The following is a 14684-nucleotide window of genomic DNA, read 5'->3' as shown; positions in this document are numbered from 1 at the left end:
CACCCGCCGGGGGCTAATGGCCAGCAAACATGGCGAGAGTGCAACGGCTCCGTGTTTGTCATCCCCCGGCCCTTCGTGCGGGGACCGCGCGCCCGGGCGCTCTAAATGGTGTTAAATGATGCATTTACAGAAGTGTAATGGGTCCGTTATAAAAGTCAGAAAGGTGCAGACAAGTGAGGAAAAGTTGTTGTGACGATAGACTCTGGTGTTTGGGCTTTTCACCTGAGTTTCCAAGACAACTGTCTCTCCATCCAGGTCTCTTATCTGGCAGGTCAACCAATGTTTGCGCCATACATATCGATTTACCAGCCGCAGAGCGCACACGGGAGATATATCCATATAAAGTGTCGATGCTTCAGTGTTTGAGGACAATCCTGCATGAAACGTGTTAGGTTCGCGCGCTCTAGACTAAGAAGGACCTCTGTAACCAGTTTCTGTGCGTGCAGGGGCTCAGGTGCCTGTTGCTCCAGTGGGGGGGCAAACACAGGTGGATGCCAGGTAAACGCTGCGGTATTTGCAGAGTGGCATTGATTTACGCGCGGCTCAATTTGCTGAAGAAAAAAATCCCACAAGCTGCAGAATATCCTGGAAGCTGGGAGGCTATAGGTCTGTCGTTTTGAGCAAACAGTGAAACCAATGGCTTCGGCGCTGCGGAGTCACATGGTGACAGAGTGACACACCTGTGTGGAGCTGCGAGGCCCTCGCAGTTGCGCCACAGGGCAGGTAGCGCAGAGGGTGCACGCCGAAGCAGTGCGCAGATACGGTACATGTGGAAGCCATGAATCAGGAAGATCATTATTATCCTTCTCAGGTTTTTAAAGACGCCTGTGCCTACCAGAGACCACAGGGGGAGGACTACAGCCACAGCCCTCCGGCCTGCCTCTACATGGGCAGGCAGGTCCACTCTGTCTACACGCCGCCGGCCATGGGAGCCTTGGAGCAGGCCAGCCTTCCTGACATCGCCCCCTCTTACAGTCTACCCATGCGGGAGGATCCAGGTGTGCCACAGCTCCACCATCCTCAGGGCCTCCAGCAGCAGCAGCAGCATTCTCTCCCACCCGCTGCAGGCTATGGAGACACGGGGGATCAGAGCAGATACCACCTCCCTTTCCCCTGGATGAAAACCACAAAATCTCATTCACACACCTGGAAGGGACAGTGGGCAGGTAACTCCTCCAAACACGTCTACAATTTTCTTACAAAGACAATCACTCCCCGATATACGCAGATTTCTAAATACATGAACAGATTTGTTTACAGCATTTCTCTGTAGTCATAGCGCTCAGTGTGTGTGAGGCCTGGTCGTGACATCATGCTCCCAACAATATGATCCTGGGTGTTTCAGTTTACCTTGTCAGTCAATCTGTAAAAGGCCCGGAAGGTCAGCACTCGCTTTTATCAGGTCTTATCGTCACAAAAATGTAGGTTTTGTCTTTACAAAACATTTGTATAAATCGCCATATCTTAAACCACCAACAGGCTGAATCCTAGAGAGGACAATAGGCCGCTAAAACGACCAAATCTACCACAGGCGTCTTTTACTGAAGTAGACAACATGAAATAGATCTTTTATATCAACAGTGAATTATTTGACTTTGGTTCCACAAAATCTTATAATTTGAATTAAATTACTGAATCATTTTTTCTCTTTTTGATTAGACAAGACTGCTGGGTTTACTTAGAACTAAACTCTGGTTAGTTTTCTGAGAGGCGGGTTGAAATATGAACAAACTAGAGCACAAAGTGTCTTCAGCTAAAACAGACCTACTTATCACCTTCTCAGAAAAGTTTCAGACCTTCCAACACATTTTTATTCAGCGCCTCTGATTTGTTGTAAGACGTTTTTTAATCATAGATTCACTGTCCGAGTCCTGTCCTCTGGCACTGTGGCCCACTTCTGGGATTAATCTATGACTTTAATGGGCATTGGCTAACAATTCCAGTAAATTTGGCAATAAACTGCGAAAAGTTTTGAATCAGACAAGATGACGCCAAGAGGCTGATAGAGGGTTTTTTTTTTTAATCAATTCATATTTTTTAGGCTGACTGAGTGGCCCAAGCAGTCATTTGTGTCTCGGTAAACACACATTTATACTGCCAATGGCTACACACCATTTTTCCATTACCAAAATGGTTACAATTAAATTGTTGTCTATAATTATATATATATCAATTTAACTTTCATTTCGAATCAACCAAAAAACAAATTTCTAGGGGGAGAAAAGTTTATTTTAATAACGCATCGTCAGTCCCGCTCTGGTCAAATTAACTTGTTTGTTGATGTGAAGTTTACGCAGGACAAAACTTTTAAAAGGCACAATCTTAAAGCAACAGATGACTAATAAGGCAAACTGTAGGTCAGGTTTACTTTTCCATAAAATGTTTTTTTTTCCGTTTTGATATATGAGGTGAAGCTCTGAGTCCCCTGGACCCTGGTCCTGCTCGGGCAGAGGACTGAGGAGGTCCCGGCTTTATATCCTGTGAAAAGTGACTGATTTCTCTCTCACCATCAGTGTCCCCTAAAAACAGGCTGCAACAAAACAAACCCCCTCCGTGTGCAAGTGAATGAACCGGATTAAAATGTCCTGATATCACAAAAGTAGATAGATGCAAACTCTGCGTTTTATTTCCAAAGCCTGGTCACTGGTATGGATTTTAGATCCAAATTGCCACATGTGCTCAAATTGGTTCATGTATTTATTTACAGAGGAAACAACAAACATAACCGAAATCTTAATCTCCAAAATTGTTAACACTTTGAATCTTTAGTATCTGCACTAAAACTGAATTTTCATGTCTTGAAAGCAGCACGATGTGTCAACATTGGGTACAGTTCAAGTAACTGCAAATTTCCTTGTAACATTACAAGTGAATAAATGTTTATTTTACTGGCTATCATAAGACAAACACACACCGTGCAGCGGCCTTCTGCGGGTACCTGGGTACCAAAATATAACAAATCCACCTCCAATAAAGCATAAAAGTATTTAGAAAATCTAATCCTCGCTTTATGATAAATACAATCCACTAAAATACACAAAGAGTGACTTTGCTAAGTCCAAACAAACTGATAATAAACCCGTAAATTCTCATTTGTGAGCACACTGACTCTGATTGTCTCCAGGATCGTACGTGATGGCGGAGACTGAGGAAAACAAACGCACGAGGACCGCCTACACGCGCGCCCAGCTGCTGGAGCTCGAGAAGGAGTTCCTGTTCAACCGCTACATCTCCAGGCCGCGCCGCGTGGAGCTGGCGCTGACCCTGAGCCTCACCGAGCGCCACATCAAGATCTGGTTCCAGAACCGGCGCATGAAGTGGAAGAAGGAGGAGGACCGGAGGAGGGCGAGGGGGACCGACCCGGACCAGGACTCCGCCATCACCTCCGCGGACCAGGGGGGGGCCGCGAGAGGGGTCACCTCTTCCTCCCCCCCTGTCTCCCCGCTGCACGCTCTCCCCCTCTCCGCTGCTGGGTCCCGAGAGGCCGCGTAGACCAACAGGAGGGTCGCAGGACTGGGACTTAATGAACTCACTTTGCAGGGATCTTTTTTTATTTTATTTTTTACAAATCCTGATGTTAGCGCAGCCCCATGTGAGGGGATTTAGGATAATTAGCGATAATGGAGAGATTGAAACACATGACTCCCTTTTTAGAGTTCAGCTGTGAGGAGGTGTTTACATCTGGTTCCCGTTTTCCAGTGATCCTCCTTATCGGACGCCACTGTCTGACATTTACTGGACTGAGGGGCTCGTTTCTTCATCCCTCTTCACCCTGCGTGCTTTGGGGTGTTTTGGGCACCAGATGGCATCCCGAGACAACCAGATCATTTCAGGACAACATACTTTCCCCCCATTTTTAGAGGCAGCGACGTGGATTCAGCTGCACAAATTCATATTGAGTTTTACACATTTCGTTGTTCTTCATGTCAGACATGTGAATAGTACGGAATGCACATAGGCTATGCGTAAAATGGCTGTATTTGTTATTTTATCATCGTCCACTTGTATATAAGGTCATATAATGGAAAGTGTTGAATGAGAATCAATGGCACACATTTTATTGTTTGAAGAATTCATTGTACAGAATGATGGATGAATAGCACACTTAATAAATTTGGATTAAAGCAAATATCGCAGCCTATTAAAGGCCCGAGAGCTGTCTTTGCGTCCCCACATAAACTGCAGAGACTGAGGGTCATAACTTGTTGGGAGCGTCACTGAGCACGAGCCCCTGGAGACGCAGGCAGCAGATCTTCTTCACCTCCTCGATGCCGCGCGCCCTCTCCACCACGCGCCCGTTGCGGCACCGTTCGGACAGCTGCCGTAATATGTTGGCCTTGTCGTGCATCCGGGCGCAGACGACAAACGGGAACTCGAAGCGCTCCTTGTACTCCTCGTTGAGCCGGGCCATGCGCGAGGACTCCGCGGGGTTCAGCGCGTCCATCCCGGCTCCTGCCTGCTCCTCGTGCGACTCCCGGGTCAAGGTGCCGCTCTGGAGGTCCCTGCCCGCGAGGTCCGGGTGACACCTGAGGATCCCCTCCTTACCTGGAACCAAACATCGACAGGCGATTGCGCTCAGTTTTCTTGATATACTGTTTTATCCGCATCGTTGCGCGCAGCGAATCAGGTTTTAAGTCTCACCTGACTCTGGGAGAGCATCGATGAAGTCACTGATCGAGGCCTCCAGAGCTGTCAAGCTCGCAAAGGGACGCCTCGACCACACAGCAGCTGTTATGATGGGACACTTCTCCACCACGTTGCCGAAAATATTCACAAAATCCTCGTACGAGAGAGCGTTTACTGCGGCGATGTCCATTCTCATAGTGGGGCGCAGGGTAGATGTTGCACACTCGATGCTTATTGACCTTCGGACAAGAGTTTGCAACAAGGGTTAATGCACTGGTGGACACAGAACAACCACCCCTACCCCAACACACACACACACACACACCCTACGCCTGTCTGTGGTTAATATTTTCTTTGCCATCATCTGACGCTGAAAAGAGGAGTCTGCTGTGGAGTTTAAAGACAAGTGCAAATTTTAGATGCAAACTGGCTTCTCCAACATGCTGACTCTGATCTCTGGCGTCTCCTAGTGCACCAAGACAGCAACAGGTAGCTTATGTTTCAAGTGCGATGGGGGTCACAGATAATTGGCTGGACATTTCTGTAGAATTTCCTCTTTTCTTGTCAAATGCTGAATAGTTATTCCTCTTCAGGCTTCCGGAAATCACTCAAATAAAACAATGTGAGGAGTGACAATAATATTTTGGATGAACCTTTTTCATTCAATCATAAAGTACATTTTATTGCAGGTATAACGTTTAAACATGTAGCTACAAAATATGAAAAAAATCCATTCAGATGTTTCAAAAAATAGGAACGCTACGGTTTAGAAAATATATGAATGTGTACAGAAATTGGGTTTAATAGCTGCTGACATAATAGAACGGACCACAAAATGATTACTGACATTTTAAGGCAAAATGTTGTTTCCATATGCATAACAATAATAGAATCTAAAACCAAACTTTGATCTGTTATCGTAGTATAACCTCCCTGTCTATGTACATATGTCACATATGTAGTTCTGAGGGTATCCAGGATCCTTTTATGAAACCTTGATTTTTAGCTGCACAATTGAAACTCATAGAAAACAAAAATTTGGTACTCATAGTCAGACCACATTTTCATGGTGAGAATATCATTCTTTTTTGTTCTTTCTGCAGATTATGAAATTTTCTGTTCAGTGTGTCTTATTCAATCCCACCTGAGTCTAAAAATGAGTGTAAAGCAAGTACATCCCTCTGTATTACTATGATTATAACTGTTTTATAATATAGATTCAATATTTGATCGACAATCGATCACTCTGTATCAGATGGCTTCAGGAGCTTCTCCTCAGCATCCACGGTGTCCGAGTCGGACGTTTCCCCTTTGTTTTCTTCAGTGGCGTGGGTTCGACAGTAGTCATTGGCCGACTGCATCTTGCTCTCACTCTGTTTTGTCAAGGCAGAAATGTCCAGAATGGCTGGTGCATTCTGGTAGTCGCTGGATGTCTGGTCGAGCATGTTGTGGTAGAGCTGAAAGATGAAGGCGGAAAAGGAATACGTTTAGATTGTAATGCTGATTATAGGTCAGATAGAATATTTACTGGAGTTAAAGCTCTGCTTCAGATAGGGTGTTTCTGCCCACAGTGTGTTGCGGCTGCTCTACAGGACTACCTTCTCCTCTCTGTCTGTCAGCTGATCGCACACAAAGGACACCAGTTTGGAGAAAGATGGCCGGCTGCAGGGATCCAGGGCCCAACACTTACACATCATCTCATACCTGGAGAAGAAGAAAGTCATGGAGAAAAGAGATTAAATATTCACAGATTTCGCAACAGCTCCTCTACCTCTATCTATCAGGACAGAGGTGGAAGAACTACTAAGATCTACTTAAGATTTACTTAGGCTAAAGTGACATTACAACAATTAAAATACTCCATTACAGGTAAAAATCCTACTTAAGTAAAAGTACTGAAGTATTATCAGCAAAATCTCCTCAAAGCATCATAAGTATAAGTATTGTTAATTGTAAAGAAACTGACAAAATTATTGTACAATTATGTGTAATCAAAATTAACTGTACTTGAAAATAGGCTGAAATACTCTTACTGCACTGGGGTATTAATGTACCTAGTTACTAAACTTAGTAGAAATGTAAGGTAGTAGAAAATAGTCAAGTAAAGTACAAGTACCTCAGAACTGTATTTTACAAATTGATTCTTTCCACCACTGTCTCCAGATGTTGCCACTCATTCACAAAACTATTTACACTGTCTCAAATAGCTTTTTTATCGCTAGTCCTCATTGTAATTATTGCTCAGATGATAAAAATATAAGCTTTATCATGACAGTGTGCAGAGATCATATTGAATCTCCATTTACTGGGGAGACTTAAGGCCAGCAAACACGTGGAGGACACCTACACAGACTTGTTGGCGTAGTACGGACACTCCATCTTAAATCCACTCTCAATCATGGAATAGAACTTGTGATCCACCTTCATGCCCGGGTACGGAGTAACACCTGAGACCAGCAGTTAGACAAACAGCTGGTGTTAATCACTATGCAGGAGCTCACTGTGTGCTTATTTTTCTAAAATGCACGGCTGATACCGAGTGAGAAGATCTCCCAGAGCAGAATGCCATAAGCCCAGACGTCACTCTTCATGGTGTATATCCCCTGGAAGGTACTCTCTGGAGCCATCCACTTCACTGGCAAACGCACCTGACAGACAGCACAGCCACGTCAGACACGTAGTGTGTGATGAACATATGCAAAAGCTTAGCAGCCAGTGAGTGATGTAAAATAACAGCTGACGTACATTTCCTCTCACAACATAGTTGGAGTCATTTTCGATGTCCCGGGCCAGTCCAAAGTCACCAATTTTCACCAGTCTGTCTTTTGTCACCAACACGTTTCGAGCCGCCAGGTCTCGATGGATACACTGCAGACAGACAAGGCCAGTCGTCAGGATTAGTACTAATATTACATGTATTCATAATTATGGATAATCAACAAAGACCAACCACCATAACAGCAGCTTGATACTCAAATGTTAACATTTTGGTTGTTTGTTGATGCGTCACTTCACTGAATCAACATGAAACGTGAGTTTTGGAGGCTGACAGTGTGTGACAACAGATTTACAATTATGTTTTATATATGATCAATTGACTGATTGTTTTGTCAAAAATGCCCATAACAATTTTCCACAACCAAAATTAATAGCTTTTTTTATCCGATTGACAGCCCAAATCCTCAAAATGATAGATTTACTATCACATAATAAAAAGAAGCCTCACACCTGAGAAGCTAGAGATGCTGATTGTTTGGTACTTGTTCGGTAACAAGTTTTAGTGATGCTCATCAATTTGAAGCATCAAAATATGGAAAGTGAAAAGCATCAGCTGTGTTTCTGTGTGTGCTTGGCGGATGTAAACGTAGAGTGTGGCCCCCCTAGTGTGGCCCCTCGTCCCTCACGTTCTTGGAGGACAGGAACTCCATGCCTTTGGCCACTTGGAAGGCAAAGCTGAGCAGGTCATCGAAGGTCAGGGCTTGCAGGTCGTCTGCCTCATCATCTGGGTTTTCATAGATCTCTGGGTCTGCAGATATCCACACAATGAGCTATAGGTGTTCATATGTTAGTTGATATATTAGATTTCAGATGGTACATTTTTCACCTTCAAAGCCGTCCACGCCATCATAGTTGAGGGTGAGGAGGACGATGTCCTCCTGCCCTCTGGTGGCCGCGCGATACATGGGCACGTAATTGTCTGCTGCTGTGTCTACCTCACTGAGAAAACACAAACGTGACCCAGCTATCATTGTAAAAACCGCACTGTTGGCCTTATTAGCAAATTATTCCCAGCATTGTTCTGTTGTTCCTCTAGTACCCACCTAGAGCTTCTCCTGGGCTGCTGGTTTTGGTAGAGGCTGCTGAAACGGTCCTTGTTGAAAGCATCAGTCACAGACTTGTGGTAGCGTTCTCTGTTTTTCTTTAGGTAGTTCAGTAGATCTCCAAAACAGCAGTACTGGAAAATCAGGAATGTAGGCCCTGTATAAGGAAAATAAAAAATAATGATCCATAGCAAGCAGATATAAGGGCATTCTGAAGTGTTTATTAATGTACTGTGTGTGTCAAAATGTATAACTTCTCCTATGAAGACAAACTTTACTAAGTTTTACTATATTGTCATTCAACATCTATTTGTATAGCAGTCTCCTCTTGTGGGTACATACATAAATAAACATTTATATCTGCTTACCACTCCATTATATAGTGCTATAGCCTATTTATGAAATGTTTATTTAATGTATATACTATATTTGTAGTGAGTGTGTGTAATTGTAATGTAAATGTACCTGAATCTGTGCATGCCCCGAGCAGGTTAACAATGTTGGCATGGTGACCGATGTGTGTCAGCATCTTGAGCTCTGACATCAGCGCCTCCTTCTCCATTCGCTGGTGCTTCTCTGCAGGGTCAAAGACCACATCAGCTGCTGGAATGACCTCCATAACATTTCGCCTTTCACTCGCACATGAAATGTATGGACCACTGACCTTTCAGCATCTTGACAGCCACCTGCTGTGAGACTCCAGGCTTGTTGATGCCGTAAGCTGTAGCCTGCACCACCATGCCAAAAGCCCCAGAGCCCAGTTCTTTACCTGGGTAGGACGCAGAAACACTCAAAGTCACACTGACGCAACTTCACTACATTTTTTTATCAACTGTGGTCAGTAGTTACTTTTCAGATTGACATTTTCCATAAAAAACATCGGATATGCTCACTAAAAACAATGCACTGTTGAAGATTAAACCAGCATTACCCAACTCTTGGCTTCTTATCAAAAAGCAGTATCAGTTAGGACCTATGTCCCTCTGCAAATGTCTATTCATTTTTTAGAGTAATTACTAAATTTCTCACGTTTCATTTAAAAAACTGTTTGAGGCCCAAGCAAAGATTAGGAAAAAGTACACTCAAAAATGTATCCAAATGTAGCAGAACTTTGTTTTTTCTCCTTTCCTCTCCCATCAATCATCTCACAACCACTCAGATGTATTTTGTGACCATTTGAAGGGGGCTAGCTATAACAGCCTGCCTACTCATTGATGTATCAGTATTAATAATTTAATAGAGGCTGGTTTGCTGTAAAACAGGTACTTTTACTTTTAAATCAATTTTGCTGATGATAATTTGTACTTTTACTCCATATTTTAAATGCAGATCTTCTACATGTAATGGAGTATTTTTGCACTGTTGTATTGACACTTTTTCTTTTAGAAATTCACCACTTAAGTCCGGTATCATCTTTATTGCCTGGTGTAATTCATACCCAGTTCCAGGTTCTCCCTGGGAAACTCCCATTTCAGGTCGTACTCAAAGTCCTTGAAGTTTATGTAGATGTAATCATTGTCATTGGGTCCAACCATCTGGATCATCTGAAGCTGGGGCTGATACTGGGCTTTCTATTGGAAAAACAAAGGGGTCGGCATCATGTCCTCATCTCTGTTTGTGTTGGTATATGTGTGTATATATGTGTTGATGTGTGATATATACCTTCTTTTTGACAAAGTATATGAGCACCACGCTCACAACTGCCAAAGCCAGCAGCAGAAGCAAACTGCCTACTTTAAGCACCATCGTGCCATCGTTATCATTATTTGGATCACCTAAAAATAGCATTGAAGGACAGTTTCTAATGACAGTAATCGAAAAACACAAGGCAATTACATTTCATGATTTTGTAAAGTGACATTGAACTTGCTACCTCTGGAGGCCTGGGGCGAAGGTGGGTAGTATCTTGAGTTTTTGCACCAGGTGCCGACTGAGTTTGTCAGACAAAAACGTAATGGTTTTCCCTCCATTAGATCGCTGCTCAGAGAGCTCTGGATTTTCTTGTTACAGAAGATATTGGAATCTGTTTGAGATGCGCCTGGGATCTCTTTCCAGGAGGAGTCTTCTTCACCACAACTGCTATGAAACGAAGAGGAAATCTGAATCTGAGTATGTACGCGTGTGAGTGTGTACATCAGGGCTCTAACAACGGTACCTGTACCTGTCATTGGACGAAGAACATGACATCCAGGTATAATTTGCTGGCACAAGACTCGCGGTCTCACAGGTGATGGTATTATCAACCTTGCTGAATTTGAACTTTGGTGGGTCTGAAATGACGTCAGCAGACAATGAGTTTTACCCCTTTTCAAATATAATTGTAGTTTAAAGTTTAAAGCACAGAAATGTATTCACTAAAAAATACCACACAAACACAATAAATCTCTATCTTACCTACAACACACACTGATATAGTCTGTGTTTCTTTTTGTCCTCCAGCCTCCAGATGTAACTTATAATCTCCTGATTTGAGTGGATCACATAGTTTCACAGTCCTGAGGAGATAGCCAGCATTCAAATGAAACCATCCAAAAGTCATAACTCTTTTATCTTAACTCATATCATGTGATTATATGTCCCAATAGTAGTTGTCTGTTGAATGTCCCATATTCTGCCCATTTTCAAGTTCATACTTGTATTTGAAAGTCCTATTAGATCAGGTTTACACGGTTTAATTTTCATAAACCACATTATTTTTCTCATAGGAGACATGGCAGCTGTTTTCAGAACAGAACAATCTATGTGCTTTGCTCTTCCCTTTGACATTCTCATATTATTGGGACGAAGTCACATGTTAAATAGATCCCCATATGATGTCATAAAGGAAGCCAAATCCAAACAGCGTTTCACCCACATTCACTGAAAGGTGGAGCAGAAGTAACAGAGGGAGAATTGTCTTTTAACCCTAACCCACACTAGGGACACACATTTACGTTGAAAAGGCCATTAATAGAGTTCAGCTCCAGGGACACTGCTTCATTCAACTACCTGTGTTTTGTCACCCAATCGTCCCTGATGCATTTAGTCACAGTTTTATCAGGAGCTTCCCAGGAGCAGCGCTGGAGCACAGGGTGGTAGGAAACACTGGCTTGCAAGCAGGATTTGGATGCATTCTGAAGTGGTATGATCTTGCTCTTATCCAGCTGGACAGAGAGGAAACCCTCAGCTGAGACAACACAAGATTGAATGTTAGAAATTACCAGAAAGATTCAATGGTAACAGGGCACAGAGAAAGAGAATAAAGTGAAGTCAGTTCTACTCACCCTGGACATGAATGTAAACTGATTTGATTTTGTTTTTGTCCTCTGGATGCCTGCAGGTATATGTGCCACTGTGGTCCACACTGACTGATTCGATGAACAGATAGGCCATCCGACTTGCAAAATGTGTGTCATTTTTAATGCAGATCTGGGACAAAGACATAGAGTTTTCATGATTTTAATGGGAAAAATCATGAGGTAGTTTGTGCTTTGTGCTTTAGACTCTATTAAAAAGGCGACTTAGTTTTAAGGCAAACATAGACAAAGATGAAGAATTCAAACATGGAAATCTAAAGAAGCTCTCAGTGTGAATTGCTGTACCTCCATCTTGACTTTAGAAGAACACGCTAATGTGCTGGCATCCATTACTCTGCTGCCTCTCTCCCACACAGAAAACGGCGGCCAATCCTGCCGTATTCTGCAGCGAAGCAGTAAAGGCTGACCGGGGCTCACGGTCACATTAGAAACCTCGTTATTTTTCATGAAGTCTGTGTCTAGGTCTGAAAGACACAGTGGGGCCTTCAGTCACTCATTTATTTGAATTAATTGTTTGCTATGGCAGGATTAACTAGAGATAGTCCCTGGGCTGTAAACTGGTGGGTGAAGATCAAAACTGGAGCAAATTATGGATGAATCTTTTGTAGGATATATTCAATGGGTTTGTTGAAATATTTAATTACCGTAGTCATACAGTTGGGAGCATTCTTGTCCTTCAACGTTAGTAGTGCAGCACATCACTCCTGCAGCAGAATATTCACTACTAGATATTGTGCCCGCTACCCTCCCACTCTCGGCCGGAACATCTTTACCGTTATTGTTCCTGTTCAAAAGGAGGAAAAACATCATCACTCAGAAACTCACACTGTAATAGGATGCTTTTCAGTAAAGTTAGTGTCATCCTCTGAATTGAGCATATAAAATCTTACCCAGACCATTTCAGTGTGGGCTTTGGGCAGCCTTCAGAGATACACATGAAATGAGGGGAACTTCCCCGGACATCCACTTTGTCCAAAGTGAACTTTGGTTTTGTGGGACGTGCTGTAAAGAATAAATGAAAACTGTTTGTATTTTATTTTTTTACCGCATCAGTCTAGTGTTTGTTTGCTGTGTTGAGTGCTGACGGATCATTGTGAGAGGTGTTACTCACTCATTACGACATGAAGAGACACGGCCACAGAGGACACGGTCCCGTTGCTAGTTTCACAACTCAGCGTGTGCTCCCCTGAATCTGTCTCAGAAAGCGGTGGTAGGACCATTGACTGACTCCCACTTCTGGTGAGGTTTAAGGAAAAGCCTCAGTTTAATCATATACATAAAGAAAAACACACAGGTAAATATACACACAGACCACCATCCACTTACACTACGAGAAGTGGCTCTGCTCCTCTGCTCCAGTTGCAAACAGGGTATTCAGAGAACTGCTCCAAGGAGATGATAAGTTTCTTCCCAAAACACACCTCTACGGTGACAGGACTGGATTCGTTCAGATAGTCAGCTGGCACAAAACATGCCACCTAAAAGGCAAGACTCACTATTTTATCATCCTGCAGTAAGGAGCATGGTCCCATTAACACACACACGCAAAAGGCTGCAGTTTAAGGCATAACAAACATTAAATAGCATTGTAATGTGTAAAACCTTCAGTCTAAATTCACTTTAAGTCAAATCCTGTCTCTTCTAGACTGTAGCTGTGCTAGTGTTTAAAGTATGTCAGTTCATGCATGTTTTTATTCCAATTCCCTGTGCATTAATTGAAGCTTATCAAAGAGTTATAATGTCTCTGAAATACATGGTGACTGTGAAAGACTAGTTCATACATGTGCAATTAATTTGAAGTGCTCTATTAAAGCATAGCAAAGATCCTGGCAGGTTTCACCTTATCATTGGGTTCGCAGACATCACTGTGCGCTGCCACACCATCAGAGCAGTGCAGACCAACGGCATACAGCAGGACAACAGCTTGAAAGACAGAAAAGCTTTAATTCAAATGTTTATTCACAGTATGATTTCTGAATTGCATGGGTCAGGTAGAAAAAGGGAGATTTTAAAGAAATGTGCAATTATAAAAACAAGTGCAGTCGAAATGACAACATATAAAGATAAGTTATAACTTTATAACTTATAATTTAGAATTTAAAACCCTTGTCTAATCTTCACTCATCTGGTTATTACTGGGACACATACATACTGTGGATTAGATTTTGATATTTCCTCACTCTAGCAGGGCTTCATGTTTCACTTCATATGATAAACAATAAAGTGTCTCTACAAGTTAGCCACTTTTGATCCACTGTATAAGGTTCCTCATTCAGCACCACAACTGATTGTCCATATGCCAACACTGGATGCTTTAACATCAAACATTTGGTTCTGAAGTAAAACAATCAGTCATTTAATCTCCAAAAATGCAAAATAATATTTTTTTGTAAATATTAGGATTAAAAAAATCATATATATCTTTAAACACCCTTAAATCCAGGCCTTAAATATCACAAATTTTTCAAATTGACTTATTCTGCGGGGCCAATTAGCCAGCCCACAGAACAGAGGCTTGAAATGGTCTGACTCACCCGCAATCATATTTCTGTGCCTCCGCATCGATGCTTTCTGTCTGTCAGTGCCACATGCTCATAACAGGGTCACACAGCGAAACTTTGATGTAAAAGATGCGAGCGAGAACCTTTTAAACGGGGGGAAGTTATACTGGTAATGATGACGCTTGTCAGCCACGCCTGGCTGCAGCGTTTAGACACCACAAACATCTACATAAAGACCGAAAAATGGTAAGAAATATGCTAGAAACTGTTTAAGAGGGCAACATTATAGCATCATGTGAAATAAAATGCCTCAAAATGGGTATAAAGTCACGTTTAAAGTTTGGAGATTTTAAAAGAAATTATAGAAATTGTTATATTTCTACTTTTGAGTAAAACATGCTTTAAAATGTTTGTGATGTGGGAGCAGACAAAAGATGATG

At 42.6% G+C, this 14684-nt stretch overlaps 3 protein-coding genes across 3 annotated transcripts; 1 reads left to right on the top strand and 2 right to left on the bottom strand.

Annotated features, from left to right (window-relative positions):
- The first annotated feature begins 351 nt into the window (after window positions 1–351).
- Window positions 352–3845, top strand: pdx1 (pancreatic and duodenal homeobox 1). Its single transcript, XM_070853208.1, has 2 exons — window positions 352–1166; window positions 3125–3845. Exons 1-2 carry the CDS (start codon window positions 779–781, stop codon window positions 3490–3492), a joined length of 756 nt encoding a protein of 251 aa, XP_070709309.1. The 5' UTR covers window positions 352–778; the 3' UTR covers window positions 3493–3845.
- A 1-nt stretch (window position 3846) lies between these two features.
- urad (ureidoimidazoline (2-oxo-4-hydroxy-4-carboxy-5-) decarboxylase) lies at window positions 3847–5164 on the bottom strand. The gene is made up of 2 exons (XM_070853209.1): window positions 4642–5164; window positions 3847–4545 (listed from the first exon to the last, which is right to left on the bottom strand). The coding sequence occupies exons 1-2, from the start codon at window positions 4820–4822 to the stop codon at window positions 4196–4198; spliced, it is 531 nt and encodes a 176-aa protein (XP_070709310.1). The 5' UTR covers window positions 4823–5164; the 3' UTR covers window positions 3847–4195.
- Window positions 5165–14352, bottom strand: flt3 (fms related receptor tyrosine kinase 3). The gene is made up of 24 exons (XM_070853206.1): window positions 14278–14352; window positions 13584–13666; window positions 13070–13221; window positions 12855–12979; window positions 12634–12745; window positions 12388–12527; window positions 12029–12207; window positions 11711–11855; window positions 11436–11613; window positions 10842–10942; window positions 10609–10717; window positions 10321–10526; window positions 10110–10222; window positions 9886–10018; window positions 9112–9216; window positions 8913–9023; window positions 8448–8604; window positions 8231–8343; window positions 8031–8152; window positions 7372–7494; window positions 7163–7274; window positions 6974–7073; window positions 6225–6330; window positions 5165–6083 (listed from the first exon to the last, which is right to left on the bottom strand). Exons 1-24 carry the CDS (start codon window positions 14303–14305, stop codon window positions 5868–5870), a joined length of 3069 nt encoding a protein of 1022 aa, XP_070709307.1. The 5' UTR covers window positions 14306–14352; the 3' UTR covers window positions 5165–5867.
- Between the last annotated feature and the right edge of the window lie 332 nt (window positions 14353–14684).

The sequence above is a fragment of the Pempheris klunzingeri genome, chromosome 21 (assembly GCF_042242105.1).
Source record: "Pempheris klunzingeri isolate RE-2024b chromosome 21, fPemKlu1.hap1, whole genome shotgun sequence".
Classification (NCBI taxonomy): domain Eukaryota; kingdom Metazoa; phylum Chordata; class Actinopteri; order Acropomatiformes; family Pempheridae; genus Pempheris; species Pempheris klunzingeri.
The sequence above is the reverse complement of the archived record's forward strand: the minus strand, read 5'-3'. Positions and strand labels throughout refer to the sequence as shown.